Source organism: Anoplopoma fimbria, chromosome 21 (assembly GCF_027596085.1).
Source record: "Anoplopoma fimbria isolate UVic2021 breed Golden Eagle Sablefish chromosome 21, Afim_UVic_2022, whole genome shotgun sequence".
Classification (NCBI taxonomy): domain Eukaryota; kingdom Metazoa; phylum Chordata; class Actinopteri; order Perciformes; family Anoplopomatidae; genus Anoplopoma; species Anoplopoma fimbria.
The window spans coordinates 5,643,725-5,658,743 of record NC_072469.1 but is presented as its reverse complement, the minus strand read 5'-3'; the positions used below and the strand labels follow the sequence as shown (position 1 = coordinate 5,658,743).

General features: G+C 37.9%; 2 protein-coding genes across 2 annotated transcripts; one reads left to right on the top strand and one right to left on the bottom strand.

Annotated features, from left to right (window-relative positions):
* Positions 1-5,336: 5,336 nt before the first annotated feature.
* Positions 5,337-11,109, top strand: LOC129110945 (TNFAIP3-interacting protein 1-like). Its single transcript, XM_054623219.1, has 10 exons — positions 5,337-5,485; positions 7,280-7,371; positions 8,020-8,101; positions 8,368-8,442; positions 8,542-8,607; positions 8,709-8,822; positions 8,939-9,052; positions 9,147-9,224; positions 9,747-9,872; positions 9,978-11,109. Exons 1-10 carry the CDS (start codon positions 5,483-5,485, stop codon positions 10,113-10,115), a joined length of 888 nt encoding a protein of 295 aa, XP_054479194.1. The 5' UTR covers positions 5,337-5,482; the 3' UTR covers positions 10,116-11,109.
* LOC129111087 (carboxylesterase 5A-like) lies at positions 10,582-14,653 on the bottom strand. The gene is made up of 7 exons (XM_054623383.1): positions 14,575-14,653; positions 14,299-14,497; positions 13,265-13,392; positions 12,997-13,143; positions 11,954-12,072; positions 10,825-10,966; positions 10,582-10,742 (listed from the first exon to the last, which is right to left on the bottom strand). Exons 1-7 carry the CDS (start codon positions 14,651-14,653, stop codon positions 10,582-10,584), a joined length of 975 nt encoding a protein of 324 aa, XP_054479358.1.
* Between the last annotated feature and the right edge of the window lie 366 nt (positions 14,654-15,019).

Here is a 15,019-nt window from a genome sequence, read left to right as displayed (position 1 = left end):
AATAACATGTACATAAGAGAGCATAATAAAACCATTTAATGAAATTATTCCTCATGGCTTCATTAAGATCCTACACTCTAAACCATCCACATTCAATTCAGTTCAATTTATTTTGTATGGCCCAAAATCACAAATCACAAATCAGCCTCAGAGGGCTTTACAATCTGCACACATACAACATCCTGGGCCTAGTAGAATAGTTTCAGTTTTGTTTGAGCTTAACATCACAAAGTTGCAGGTAATCCAGGTTTTTTATGTCCTTAAGGAATGTTTGAAGTTTAGCAAACTGGTTGGTTTCATCTGGCTTGATCTGAGAGATATTACTGGGTGTCATCTGCATAACAATTAAGTTTTTGGAGTGTTTTCTGATAATATTGCCTAATGGAAGCACATGTCAGACATTTGAATATAGCCTGATACATTTAATGAGCCTCACATCCATCCTTATCAGCATGGGGTCTGATCTTTCTAGTTCTGTAGGTCTTTTAGTGCACTTCACCACTAGGATGGTAATGTGCAGATGGTGAGTGTTGCTGGTTTTCTTCAGTTGCAACGCTTAGAATTATGGTCACACAGTTCAATCTTGGACTCATCGGACCAGAGAATCTTGTTTTTCACATTCCGAGAGTTGCTTTTATCATTCATATTTCATGAGTCTGTCACTAAGGAGAGGCATATGTCTGGTTACTCTGACATAAAGCTTGGATTAATAGGATGTTGCAGTGATGGTTGTTTTCTGGGATTTTCTCAAATCTCCACACAGGATCTCTGGAGCTCAGCTAGGGCCCTTTCTGCCCTGATTGATCAGTTTTGCCAGGCAGCAAGCTCTAGGAAGAGTCCTGGTTGTTCAGTTGTTTTTGTCACCTTCCCCAGATCTGCAGAAGGTTCCTTCAACCAACGCCTTGGTTTTTGCTCTAATATGTGTTGTCTGCTGTGATTCCTTATATAGATAGATAGATAGATATATAATCAATCGAATTCACCACAGGTGGACTCCAATCGAGGTTCAAAGATGATCAGGAGAAATGGGATGCACATGAGCTGAAATTTTAAATGTCCTAGCAAACGGTCTAAATACTTATTCCAATGAAATATTGCAGTTTTTTCCTTTTAACAAATAGGCAATAAAAATCTTAAATCCTGTTTTCACTTATGTCGAGAAGGAAATGTATTGAAACGATTATACTACCATCAGCAAAAAAATAGAACCAGAATATGTTCTGAATGCACTGTACATGTACTGTATGTTTTTGTGAAACAGTAGATTAATTTATTGTTATTTAGCTTTTTAATTTTTTACTAAAATGATCTGGGTCTGACTCATTTCTATATAAAATAATAATAATTGGTTTCTGGTGTTTTCAGGCTAAAATATAATTCCTGCAGGCAGATTATTTTCTTTTTATGATATCACTTCTTATTTGATGGCAAAACTTAAAATATGTTTGAGATAAAATGTTGAAATGTTATATTAAATTATCTTTGTGCTGTAAATCGTAATAATATTATATATATTCGTAATAATCTTGAAGTAACAGTTTTGGTGGGTAATATAACATATCATGCAGATGTTGAGTAAACATTGAAGCTAAATTGTTGGGTTTTGTCTGTTTTTTGGAAATAAGTAAATTATGTGTTTATCAGTAAAAATTCATCCAAACGTTCAAAGATAATCCTAAATAATGACACATTAATCTTAACTGTTACTTTCTATTAAGTAGTTTTGGAAGCTCTTCTCTCAAAACACACAGAAACACAAACTTTCAGACATTCATGTTTACACTTTTAACATTGTCTTTGTTGAGTTTCCATTTCTTTCTTTTCTTTTTGATTCACATAAATCAGGGGCCTAAGGTCAGACTAAGATGTATGCAAATAAACTTAACCACTAAACCACTGAAGAGGATAGAAAACCCGTAAAGAAAGGACACCCGCTTTTGGTTTTATATTCGTAGGTGTAGGCCACAAGATGTCTTATCTCTTATATGTGTGAACCGAAGGCGTGTGTGTGCGACACAGACAGGAACATAAAGTGTGTATCTTTCAGAGTGAGATTGTCGTGGCAGGAAGAAGGAGCTCAGCAGTAACCTCCTCTTTCCTTTCTAGTGACTTACTGCTGTGTCACACGTACCGTAAACGGGGCTGCTGGGAACACACTGCACAGGTGTTACATTAAGAAAGGCCCCTTCTGTAAAACCACAACATGGGGAGCTGTGACGGTACAGTAATGTCGGTAATCGGTGTCACAGTTTTAGTCACTGCTGCTGCCACCAACACTATGCTACTATTAATATGTATAGAACTTCTAAGCCATCTGCTTTCGACCTGTGATGCTAGTTATGTATGTCTTTTTTCTTGTTGTTGTTTTGTTTATTTCTGTTATAATGTCATCTCTCTGCCTTGTTTACATTTTTATTTCTATTATTGTTTCTGTCCTTACGATGTCAAGTGCCTTTGACTATCTTTTAAAGCGCTATACAAATAAAATGTATTATTATTATTATTGTAATTAAGTGCTAATGTGAAATTTCCACACATCGATCTAGAACTGAACTTGGAATTAAAGTGCAAATAAACTATTTGCTGGCTTATACATTGAACTTTTACCTTTAGACATTCATCATTTGACAAAAAGGTTAAAACTCTAAAATAGTACACATTGTCTGTCTGACCAAGGAGTAACTTTGCTTTGTTTCAAGTGCAAAGAGCCTCACTTTTTAGTTTTTTTAAGTGGACTACAAGAAGTTGAGGTGCAGTAAAGTATATGGGCAAAGCAACTATGATATCATAGCCTTCATAGCTTTTTGTGAAGAGGATATTTTGAGTCTGGGCAGGGGTTTATCACTTGCATCTATCAGGTAAAAAAAACATAGTTATATTTCAAACCCAGTCGCCAGAAAAAAATAATGTTGGCATTGTACATTTCTGCAATTTAAGAGATACGTTGAATGTCAATCTTTATTTATTATCATTGTTTGTTTTTGGGGGGAAGTGGATCTTTCAGATCGATTTGAGAAGTGCCTCTGGTTTGCATGTTTTACATTTTATCGTAAATGTATCAGGCAGTGTGTGAGTCACACTGGTCTGGTCTTGTCTTGGTCTTGGTCTCGACTTGGTCTCGACCGCTCAAAGTTTTGGTCTCGATACACTCTGGTCTTGGTCATGACTTGTTCCCGGATTAGGTGGTCTTAAAGCTGCATATTACCAATAGGCTACAAATAAAATCTCCCTGCAACCAAAAGAAGCCTCTAGACTGGAGTTTAAGCCTATAATGTATCATAGTGAAACCAAATGTTCGAGAAAAACACCTATCAACAGAGAATGCTTTGACTTTGTACTTTAAAGATGACCTATTTTCTCCGGTTACATCTACGCAGTGACTAATGGCATCAGCGTTGGCCTTGGCACTCAACTGCATTGGTTTTCTCACAGTAGAAAACATCCTCATTCAGGAGGACTGTATTTTTCATTTTTTTGACTTTAAAATAAGTTATTTTGGTGAAGTGGGATATCCCACAATACTTTCCTGAAACCTCCCCAACATATGCTAAAATTAATGGAAGTGGAAGCTCCAACTTCATTCCCAAAAATCAGAAAAATGTAAAGAGTAATTATTGTTGGTAAAAAATGTCACAAGGGGAATTTTGCAACCGGTTTTCTTTGGGCATCACATTGTTGTACAGTCTTTTTTTTGATCCAGGAAGGAAGAGGGAGGTGGTCTCACAGTTCTGTGTGAGGGGATGTGTAAAATAGGCTTCAGAAACACATGTTTCTAGAGAGAGTAAAAGACTCCCCTGCACTGAGTATCGATTACTGGAGGAGGAGCGGCGGCGTGTTTCCCCCTCTCCTCCTTCCCTGAAACGAGTCCGTCTGACTCAACAGATTGAGTAACTTGATGAACCTGCGAGATGTGTGATTTTCCCACAGACCCCAACACGTTAGTTTTATTTTGATCATTTTGAAACTACAGTCTTTGAAACGCTTTCCGGCTTCATCGTGTGAGCAGTTCAACAATCCAGGAAGATTAAACCTGCAGGCTGCCCACTGTAAGAAATGACGACTTGAGGGCTAAAGTGGTACTTTATTTTCTTAAATCTTACTTTATTTTGAATCTTTAAAAAAAAAACTTATATCGTTATTATATTGTCCTTCTTTTGAACGGGATACAATGCATTTTTTTTATAAAGATAATGCAGAATTACAACTACTTTTGTAACATTTTAGTCATAGTGTTAGTCATCTTCATAGTCATTTCTGGTCAGAAAAATATTCTTTAGAATTTGAGGCTCACACAAATACAAATGCAAGACCTAATAAAGGCATTTTCTCCCCATTAATGTCCTTTTGTGTGTGTGTGTGTGTGTGTGTGTGTGTGTGTGTGTGTGTGTGTGTGTGTGTGTGTGTGTGTGTGTGTGTGTGTGTGCCCTTCCAGTGGAGAAAATGTAATGCAGTGTCCTCTAGGATGCACTTCCATGGTAGAAAACATAATAAAGTGCCTACTAGGATCCACTTTCAGTGTGTAGAAAACATTTTTCCATGGTAGAAAACATGCCTACTAGGATGCATTTCCATGGTAGAAAACATGATAAAGTGCCTACTAGGATGCATTTCCATGGTAGAAAACATGATAAAGTGCCTACTAGGATGCATTTCCATGGTAGAAAACATGATAAAGTGCCTACTAGGATGCATTTCCATGGTAGAAAACATAATAAAGTGCCTACTAGGATGCATTTCCATTGGAGAAAACATGATAAAGTGCCTACTAGGATGCATTTCCATGGTAGAAAACATGATAAAGTGCCTACTAGGATGCATTTCCATGGTAGAAAACATGATAAAGTGCCTAAATGCATTTCCATTGATGAAAAGTGCCTACTAGGATGCATTTCCATGGTAGAAAACATGATAAAGTGCCTACTAGGATGCATTTCCATGGTAGAAAACATGATAAAGTGCCTACTAGGATGCATTTCCATGGTAGAAAACATAATAAAATGCCCTCTAGGATCCACTTTCAGTGTAAAACAAACATAATAAAGTGCCTACTAGGATGCCCTGTTAATCCATTGTTGTATTACTGACAGTTAAATGGGAAGTCCCCCCCCCTAAAACAATAATCATAAAGTGCAGTAAAACATCACAAAGACACGATTAAAAATCGTCAGTCAGTCATGTTGCCATACTAAAAACTACATAACAACGTGTGTCATTTCTTGCAGCGCAGTCAGCTATTTCTCTTAGTCACCGATCCATCCCATAATGACATGGTTAATTACCGCTAGAGCTGCTGATCAGCCACTTGTACTTTCCTTTCCTTCGTTAAAGTCCGTCTGCGGCTCTGCCCTGCGGTGAACGGACGCTTCTGCTTTTACCACGTCACTCCGGATCTGCTGTATAACTTCACCTGCTGAGCAATCTGCTGCTTCACACCACAGCTGTTGTGAGATCTGAGCATGTCGAGGACTCACAAAGTGATACTATGGTGAGATTTTATTATTTTTTTTATTATTTCATTATATAAATTGTGTCTGTGTATAATAAAGAAAGTTAAAGTGTAACCATTTAAAGTTCAATGCGTTATCAGTGGTTGATATCTATTCATGGTTAATCTTTAGTTTTCATATCTGATTATTGTGTGAATGTGGTATGAAGACATGTCAGAGCTCCACGTGCAGTTTATAGGTGATCGCGTGACTGTGTGGAGGTTCTTCACATCCTCAGTGTGGGTTTGAGTCAGCTGTCACACTGTGACATTTGTGCACACTTTAACACATCAGTACAGCTTTTCAGAATATATGTAGACAACTTCAGGCCAGCAACAAGTCTTGATTTTTGTAGAATCTTTTTTTATTTTTTTATTATTATTATATATACAGTACCAGTCAAAAGTTTGGACACACCTTCTCATTCAATGTTTTTTCTTTATCTTTATTTTTTTCTACAAACTATGAAGGAACACATGTGGAATTATGTGGTAAACAAACAAATGCTCAACAAACCAGAATATGTTTTATATTTTAGATTCTTCAAAGTAGTTGAATGAGAAGGTGTGTCCAAACTTTTGACTGGTACTGTATATATATATATACTTATATATATTTTATTTATTTATATATATATATACAGTACCAGTCAAAAGTTTGGACACACCTTCTCATTCAATGTTTTTTATTTATTTTTATTTTTATTTATTTTTTTACATTGTAGATTAATATTGAAGACATCCAAACTATGAAGGAACACATATGGAATTATGTGGTAAACAAACAAATGCTCAACAGACCAGAATATGTTTTATATTTTAGATTCTTCAAAGTAGTTGAATGAGAAGGTGTGTCCAAACTTTTTGACTGGTACTGTATATCTGAAATGCAAAGAGCTGAAGGTGACATCTTCAAAATGCTATAATATAAACATGTAATAAGGATCATCTGAGCAAGTTGAACAAGCGCATGTTTGCCCTTTTACCTTAAATTGTTTTAACAGTTATTAACATACAGTTGATTAATCAATCACTTGTTGATTTTCCGCATAATAGAATATAACTTTCTTCTCTTTCCCCCCCTAATTTATTAATTATTTTTGGGGCAATTTATGCCTTCATTTGATAGATGCATTAGAAATGACAAGCAACAAAATAGAGACACTGTGGTTTCCCTCTAGACCACAAGACCACCACAGTATTACTTTCTGCAATCTACAGTGAAAATTTGGCATGATTATAATAAAAATAAGGACTATAAAATGGCTTTTAAGTCAAATGTATGTTTTGACAGTACCTATGAATTCATTTAAAATTATATTTACTTTATTTTCATTTATTTAATTGTATTTATTTATGGTTGATTGATATTTAAATATTTTATACTATGCGTTTTTTATGATTTTGTCTCTTTTCTTTAGGTCTTTGATTTTTTGGTTACAATTTTTGGGAGGGACATTTTTTGTTGTTGTTGATATATTACACATTTGTTTATTAATTTAAATGAATATATCTGAATCTGCTGTTTTGATAATAGCAGTTAAGAGGACAGTTTCCCTTCAAAACAATGGAACTGAAGTACAAAAAAGCAAAGAGCTACAAGGAATGGAACTTTTAACCTATTCAAAACATAAAAATAAACATTTAGGATAAAAACTCTCCAAATATCAGTAAAATTTAAGATCCACTGCAGGCAGATTTTTCTCTTATACATTTGTACCAAATAAATGGCAGATGTAAGGATTTGAAAATAGCTGTTATGTATAAATGATGTCCTCCTCTGTGTTTTTACAGTCACAACATGAAAACACAATGGACAGACGACCTGTGGAGAGATCACAGACCAAAGACAACAGACTGTATCCATCACTGCCCAACACAGACAGGTGAGCCCCATCACCTCATTTATTACTGCATACACAGTACTGCCTTATATTTACCCGCAGTGGTGGGAAAAGTACTCTGATCCTGAGTAAAAGTAGAGATACCATAGTGTGAAAGTACTCCATTACATTTTAAAGTCCTAACTTGAAATTATTATCAGCACTTTAAGTATCAAAATAAAAAGTACTCATAATGTAGAATGGTGCTGTTAGAACTGTTATATAAGAATATTATATTCAGTTTGATACATGTAACTGCATTGTAATGTTGCCAAGTTTAAGTACTTGTATACTTCTAGTAAGATACTCATATCATTTAAGAGTATATGTTTTTATTTAAGACTTGTAAGTATATGTTTTAAATAAATGTAATGGAGTAAAAAGTCCAAAATTTGCATCTGAAATGCATAAAAAAGTAGCATAAAATAGAAATATTCAAGGTAAGTACAAGTATGTCAAAATATTATGCTTCAAGTACAGTACTTGAGTGAATGTAGTGAGTTACTTTCTTGCTTGATGATGTAATCTGCCAGGATTTAGTGAGGTTTGGAGGCGTTCTCATTTACAATAATCTGTTTTTTTCATGCAGTTTAATTAAATGCAAATTAATGCCAAATGTTAATTTTTGATTATGCCATCAAATGTTTTCAGGTACAAGGTTTGTGTGGCGGACCGCTCCACAGGAGAAAAGCTTCACACAGCTGCAGTTTATCCTCCCGACAGTCTCCCAAAGGTAATATTAACAGTTGCAACACTGGAAGATACGTCTGAGAGGCAAATATTCACCCTCATGTCTAATGTTGTCATCGTCTGATTCCCGGACCGCAAAGAAAAAAAAACATGTTCTTTGTGTGACTGGAAACACTTGAAAGCAAAACTTCCAAAAATGTGTAAAAGGAAGTTAGTGGATAACAGTCATATTGCATAATTGCTGGCTCAGTCACAGATGGACTTACCGTGTGCCACATTTTAATACTTCCTCTTTTTTTTTTTCTTCAGTCGGAAGCGGCGGCTGCCAGCTGTGTCGTCCGAATGAAAGCACAGATACTTCTCTTGGATGAGCAAAGGCAGGAGGTGAGAACATTTCAGAAGTGACATTTATAATAATCCCAAAAAAACACACATGTGGTTTTCAGTAATTAAAAAAAATCCTGTTCTTTCTCCTTTCCTCAGCTTCTTTCTATTAATGAGAAATGGGCAAAAGAATACCGCACCATGGCACATTACTACAAAGAGAGGGTAAATTCACAAAACCTTGTTTTATTCAGCACTTGTCAGCTTTTTGATGAAATGATGTCATTTCAGTGCTTTCATGTCCTTTTTCTCTGCCAAACGCTCAGGTCCAAGCTTTAAAAGCATTACTGCAACATGATCACGCTGAGGAGGAGATGAGTGAAGAGGGAGAAAATAAAGTCACATTATCCAAGAAAGTCAAGGATCAAGAGAACGCATGGGTAAATGCAGCATGTATTTTGATTCCAGACTAAATTCAAGGCATTTTAATGTATTCAAATCTGTAAAAAAAAAAAATTGTGTAATAATTTGATTATTTGTGGGACAATTCTAACAGACTGGAGACGAGTTACTAAAAGCAGAAAAAGAGGCAGAAGAGCTGCGAGCACAAAACAGCAGTTTGACACGAAAAGGGCAGCATCAGCACGAGGAGATCCGGCGATTGAACAAGGTAAAGCTTGAGATGTTACGTATGAGGTGTTTTAAACGTTTGTTCCCTGCAACAACAGTGGTATTATAGTTATGCTTTGACATGTTTTTTGCAGGCTCTAGATGAGGCACTTCACACTACTCAGCCTCTCAGTGTGAGCAGTGAAACACTACAGGATCTCTGGAAACATCAGGTAAACCTTTGTTCATATAAGTGAATTTTTATTTTGCTTTCTTGCCGATAGTTTGGTCAGAAGATTGATACCAATCTCGTGTGTGTATATAAAATATATAGCTGCAGGCAGGAGGCAGTTAGCTTAGCTTAGCATAAAGACTAGAAGCAGGGGGAAACTGCTAGCCTGGCTATGTCCACAGGTTATAACCAGCACTTAATCTCACCAATCAATGTTATGTTGTGTGTTCAATTCATACAAAAACCAAAGGGTAAACTGACACATTGTGGTTTTATGGCTGGTTATATGCCAGACTATTTCTTGGTCTGGTGCAGTCGCTTGGCAAGTCAGGAGGTTACTGCTCCTGGCCAAGAAATAGGCCAGCACATACCCAATTTTTTTTTTTTTTTTTTTTTTTTTTTTTTTCCTCAGAGAGAGCAAGCTATTTTCTCCCGTTTTGAGTCTTTGTGTTTCCCTTGTCAGGCTATTCCTTTAAGGCAGTCGCCTATTTGAATACTTTATTAATGTCTTGTCCATCTTTAGGCAGAAGTCTACAAAGAAGACTTTTTGAAGGAGCGCCGGGACAGAGAGAAGCTTAAAGACAAGTATCTGGAACAAGAGAAGAAGTACAGAAAAGTTCACAGTGAGCTACGAGTCCTCAAATCTCAGGTACAACACCAACACCATTTGTGTGCTTGTTTTTCTGCCATGTTTGCTACAGTAAATGTTAAATGAAGGTATGAAGACTTTAATGAAGCGTCTCTCTTTTTACAGGTGACGTGGACTCCGACACCACGGCCTGTCCTCAAAAGCAGCAGCACAAATACGGCCGCATGTCCACAGTGGGAGGTCCGCCAGATCAACCACCACATCCAGCTACAAAGACGGCAGGCGTTCAACAACAAACCGTGAAAATCCGACGACCTCTTTGTGTGATAATGTATGTTTGTGCGTGTCTCAGATCACAGCTCATCATTAGCAGGGTGAGACTTTGAAAGGTTATCAAGGAAGCGAGCTCTGTTCTGTTTTCAGTCCTCGGCCGACCGTCTGCTGCAGGTTCAGGTTCAGGTTCAGCTTCAGGTAGTTTTCGTCGTGGTCGTAACGAGGCCAATCCACCAGTCCGGGCCCATTGGGAGTCCTGGGAAGCAAAGACATAAAAAGACACTTAAACAGCCTGTGACAATAGAAATGTGATCCTCTAGTATACACACTTCCTAAGAAGAGGAAGCAGCAGATATGAAATTAAATACTCTACCCATTGCGTGCAAAGTTTGCTATGTAAGCCATTGCGAGCTTGCTCAGTTCCTCCTCTTCTTGTGACACAGGTCCTGAGGGAGATATCAATTATTGCACTGCCCAAAACACTATTGACTTTATCTCAGGTGCAGCCATGTATGAGGGATCTTCCTGTTTCAAGTACCTGTAACCACAGTGTGCCCGGTGCAAAAAGAGGAACGTCGTCATAGTGGTCAGCTCTGACAGAAGTTGGCCTCGTCCCGTTGTGCTGAAACTCGTAGACATACACGGGCACGCCCGCATCTGTCGGGAGGGAATTAAAAATGCCAGTCATGGTTGTGTGAGGACAAAGGATGCGATTAGATTCTGACTCACTATGAAGCACCTCCGTGGTATGCAGACACTTTAAGAACGGGGAGAGCGAGCACCATGTCGCCGAGTGTCTCAGTGAAAGCGTCCCGCACGTTCTCCGGAGAGTCGTCCTGCTGCAGGTATTCATTCAGCATGACCTCATTTAAACCTGAGGCCTGTCAGAGGAAAAGATAGAGATTGTAAGAGAAGAAGAAGTAATATATAGCAACATTTATTTTAACAGTATATTTATAAGTGGTTTTTATTTTTTCCTTCCTGTTTCTTGTGTATTTATCATGAAAATAAATCATTGAATGTGTGTTTGGTTTGGTCACTTACACGGGAGGGAAAGCACATGTCCATCACTGATATCACAACTTCCCTCTTGTTCATATCCAGGAGGTCCTAAGAGCTAATCACACGATACATGCAGTGTGTCAAGTAAAAAGGAAATAATGAGGGATTAGAGGCACGAAAAAATACATTTCGACAACATTAGAACCACTATATTATCAAGGTGTCACTTACATTCTCTGCCATGCTTAGCATCTTTTTATAAAGGACCAAAAGGTTAAACAATACACACACTACATGGTCAAATGAATGAAAATGTTCAGAGAATTTTCCTGGTGAGTTAGTGCCAGAGTCCCGCCAACATGTTCTCGCTTCGAACTAGTCAAATACCGACGCTTGGTCAGTGTCTGTACGGTTCAGACTACAATGCTCTATGTTCCCCTCTAGCGTCAGTTTTGGACGCGTGTCGGTTTACCCTCGTTACATGCATAGTGTCTTTTCAAAATAAACGTCTGTCCTCTCAGGAAGTTAGGTTAAAGTAATGAAAATCACTTAGTCAGGTTTGGGGAAAGAGAGTGGTTGACGTTAACTTGACTGACTACAACTCAGGTGAGTAGTTAGTGTTGTTAATCACGTTATAAAATGATAAATGTCTACTTTTAGTCTTGCACGGGCCACAAACAGCCGTCTCAAAGTCTTGTGTTTCGTTCCTTATAAAACATTAGTTGACCAGACGGTTTGATAAAGATGTGGTTGGGTTTACATTGGAGTTAGTTGGTGCGTCGGTATTTGACGAGTTGGTGAGACCGGGTTGGTCCTGCAGGAAGAACAAGAAAATCAAAAAAACATAAAGACTCTTGAGGGTTTACCTGTGGGAGCATCCATCCAAACTCATGATTGGTCACTCCTATCAGCATAGGAACTTTCTGGAATTCTTGGTTCTTTAAAACATCCTCAGGTGGGCCTTTCAGGAAAACTCCGTAGATGTCTGGACCCAAAAATACCTTCACCTGAAATATAAGTTATTCTCATAAGGCCTTTCCCTTTGTGTCTGTATATTGATCCAGGAAGCACCAGTTTCCAGGAGCGTGTTCGAGTCCAGCTTAAAGTGAGAGAATTAAATTGACAGAGCACTCTCACAGTCATGTCTCCAGTGCTCAATTAAAAACAGCAAACAACTGGTCACTTAGTGAAGTGGTATTTATCTTAAACTTTCACCTGGTGTGATGGCACTGAGAAAATCTACGACCTCTAGTGACATCTACTGGCACACAGAAGGAAGTGCAACGACGGACTTTTTTGTTTCTCTACTAAACAATTCTCACAACGATTTAGAGCCCCTAGCATTGTGAAAACCTGTAATTAAACCTACCGTAAATCCAAAATGTATTAACAGGAGAGACTAAACACTATTATGATGCCGCAAATTAGTATGTTTAACACTTAATCACCACTATGTTTCATTTATAAGCAGTATATAAATGTATAATTGTTTGTAATGCACTATACAACATTGGTGTAGTAGCAAAAACATGTAAGGACATCGCTACGTTTTAATTAATGTGAGGAATTTATAAGTTGTGAATCAACAGGTGATTAATTATTGATAACATAGCATTACATAGTATTGTACTCATCTACAAATTGCTTTAAACCTCCTGTATGTCTACAGACCCCAAATAAATGCTTTATACAACACTTTTAAATTGTAATAAGCCAATCTTTGAATGCATTTTAGTTGATTTTTATTATATAAAATGATTTATAAAATGTTTATTCTGAACTATAAAGATGAAGTCAGCTGTTTTAAATTTGAACATTCATAATATGATCAATTCAAACCCCAATCAAGTATGTGCAAGTGTGTGTGTGTGTGTGTGTATGTTTAAATAATAAACCTAAAATATCACACGCGTTTCGGTCTGATACCTCAATAATCCCAAAATACTGAGTCGATACTGAATAACGACCACAACCACGTTCTGGTAAACCGCCAGTGGGGATCCATCATACTGGAAGGCCCCTCCTGAAGCCAGCCCCCATGGATCCACACCATCACCTGGGCAACACGACAAACAAACCCCCCCACTCAGACTGTTTGTTTTCTTTGAATAAATACAAGTTTAAAAAGTCATTGCCTGTTTAGCTGAGTCATCATGCATGTGTGCACGTGTACTAGCCGGTAGTTGGTTCTGCAGATGGTCTGTACACATTGAGGTAAAGGCAATCCTCTGACATTTCTACTGACGGATACTTCACAGGGAAGGTTCTCCACGCTTCCTCCACGGGTGCTGCATCCTGCAGACACCTGAGGAGACACAGAGTGGGGTTTAAACAGCTAAATGCTAACACAATGACAATGCTAACATGCTGATTTATAGAAACATTTCCCAAATAGCTTAAACCACAAAGTACAGTTCAGGCTGACAGTAATGTTGTTAGTTCTGCAGGTCTAGAGAGTGAAACTGGAACTTCTGTGCTTTTTGTGCTTTTAGGAGTTCCCTTGACATCTTTCACACAGTATGTTGTGTGGTTCCTTCTATATGTCTAGATGAGGACTGTATTTTCTTGGTAAAATGATCTAATATTGTTGTTTATTCAACATTTCAGTTTTTTGGCATACATTATTTACTTATAATGAACACAATTTCCCATGAGCTCCAAAAGAGGCGATTCCACTGGCATGTCAAGTAATCGTGGCTCTTATAACAACAGGACAGAGAGAAGCAAATATGCACATGTTTATGGACAGCACAGATTACTTTTATGTATGAAAGAAAAAACGAGATGCAATGAAGTAGCTGCACCGGACAATTATCAGGGTAGCTGTAGTCTTTTTTGTATGTTTAATTTTGTTAAAATCAGATGTTTCAACTTCTAAAATGAACTGCCAAAGTGGATTTCAATTTGTGTTATAACAAAGAAAGTGAACCCCAGAAACACACTTCATTTTTAATAGAAAAGTAGAATGAGGGATTGCTTTGAGTCACAGAAGCGAGGGGGAAAGAGGCTATAGCCCACATGGGAAGTCATTGTTCAAAATGCTAAACTGATGATGGCACTAGAGTAAATAATAGTGGTTACCAAAGTTATTACAATGTCTCTTTAGTGGTACTTGAAATTGTAGTTTCTAACAATGCCATATTTTCCCATGCACTGTTTCCAAACATCTTCATGCTCTTCAGGGACCTTCTAGAAGCCAGTGTACACTCACATTTTAAGCATTTTAGTGGCATCCCTCACCCCGTCCCAGGGCTCAGCCGGGCGGGGGGCAGCGAACCGCAAGGGCCCCAAAGGTGGATGAGCAAACGGGATTCCTAAATACTCCTCCACCTGCTGCTCTGTACCTCTCACTGCCCTGTAATGTCCTCGCAAAGCGCCGAACTTTAGAGTCAGCACAGGTCCAGACTTCTCTAGTGAAGCACAGAAATGTTTTGCAACAGAAGTAATCTTCAGAAATGCTGCTTTGTGTTGTGGTTATGTCATATACTTGATCTGCTGCCTGCTGGAGCCAAAGAACACTGCAGGAGCACGGATATCAAGAACAGGTGGAGGAGAAGGTTCCTCATAGCTAGGACAGAAAGAGGAACTGCAGCTGCAGAAATAATGACTTATAGACTATCGAACAACTCAATATTAAAGTGCAAAGTATATAAATATGCATGATATCTTTTTGGTGGAAGGACAGGTGCGTGTAAACAAGAAGGTTTACTTTTAGCCAATGGCCTGAAAGCAGGAAGCACTGCCCTTTGATCCCACACACTTCAGGCCTTAAAACACCCATATATGGTATTCATGGATACTCCTTAGTTACCTTAATGACTCACAAATGTGCACGATTAAATCTGTTAAGACTGCAACAAGGATTGGAGTAAAACACTCACAGTTGTGGAGGCGGCTTTTAAAGAAGTTTATTGGCACAGTTATAGCAGCAA

Excerpts from the sequence above, each read along its gene's own strand:
- LOC129110945 (XM_054623219.1), top strand. Across the intron at positions 8,102-8,367 it reads CTCCCGACAGTCTCCCAAAG|TCGGAAGCGGCGGCTGCCAG; the intron begins GTAATATTAACA and ends TTTTTTCTTCAG. Across the intron at positions 9,053-9,146 it reads AGATCCGGCGATTGAACAAG|GCTCTAGATGAGGCACTTCA; the intron begins GTAAAGCTTGAG and ends TGTTTTTTGCAG.
- LOC129111087 (XM_054623383.1), bottom strand. The coding sequence starts at position 14,653 with ATGAGGAACCTTCTCCTCCACCTGTTCTTGATATCCGTGCTCCTGCAG. Across the intron at positions 12,073-12,996 it reads GAGGTATCAGACCGAAACGC|ACATCTACGGAGTTTTCCTG; the intron begins GTGTGATATTTT and ends TTTTGGGTCCAG. Across the intron at positions 10,743-10,824 it reads AGTGTCTGCATACCACGGAG|ATGCGGGCGTGCCCGTGTAT; the intron begins GTGCTTCATAGT and ends CCCTCCCGACAG.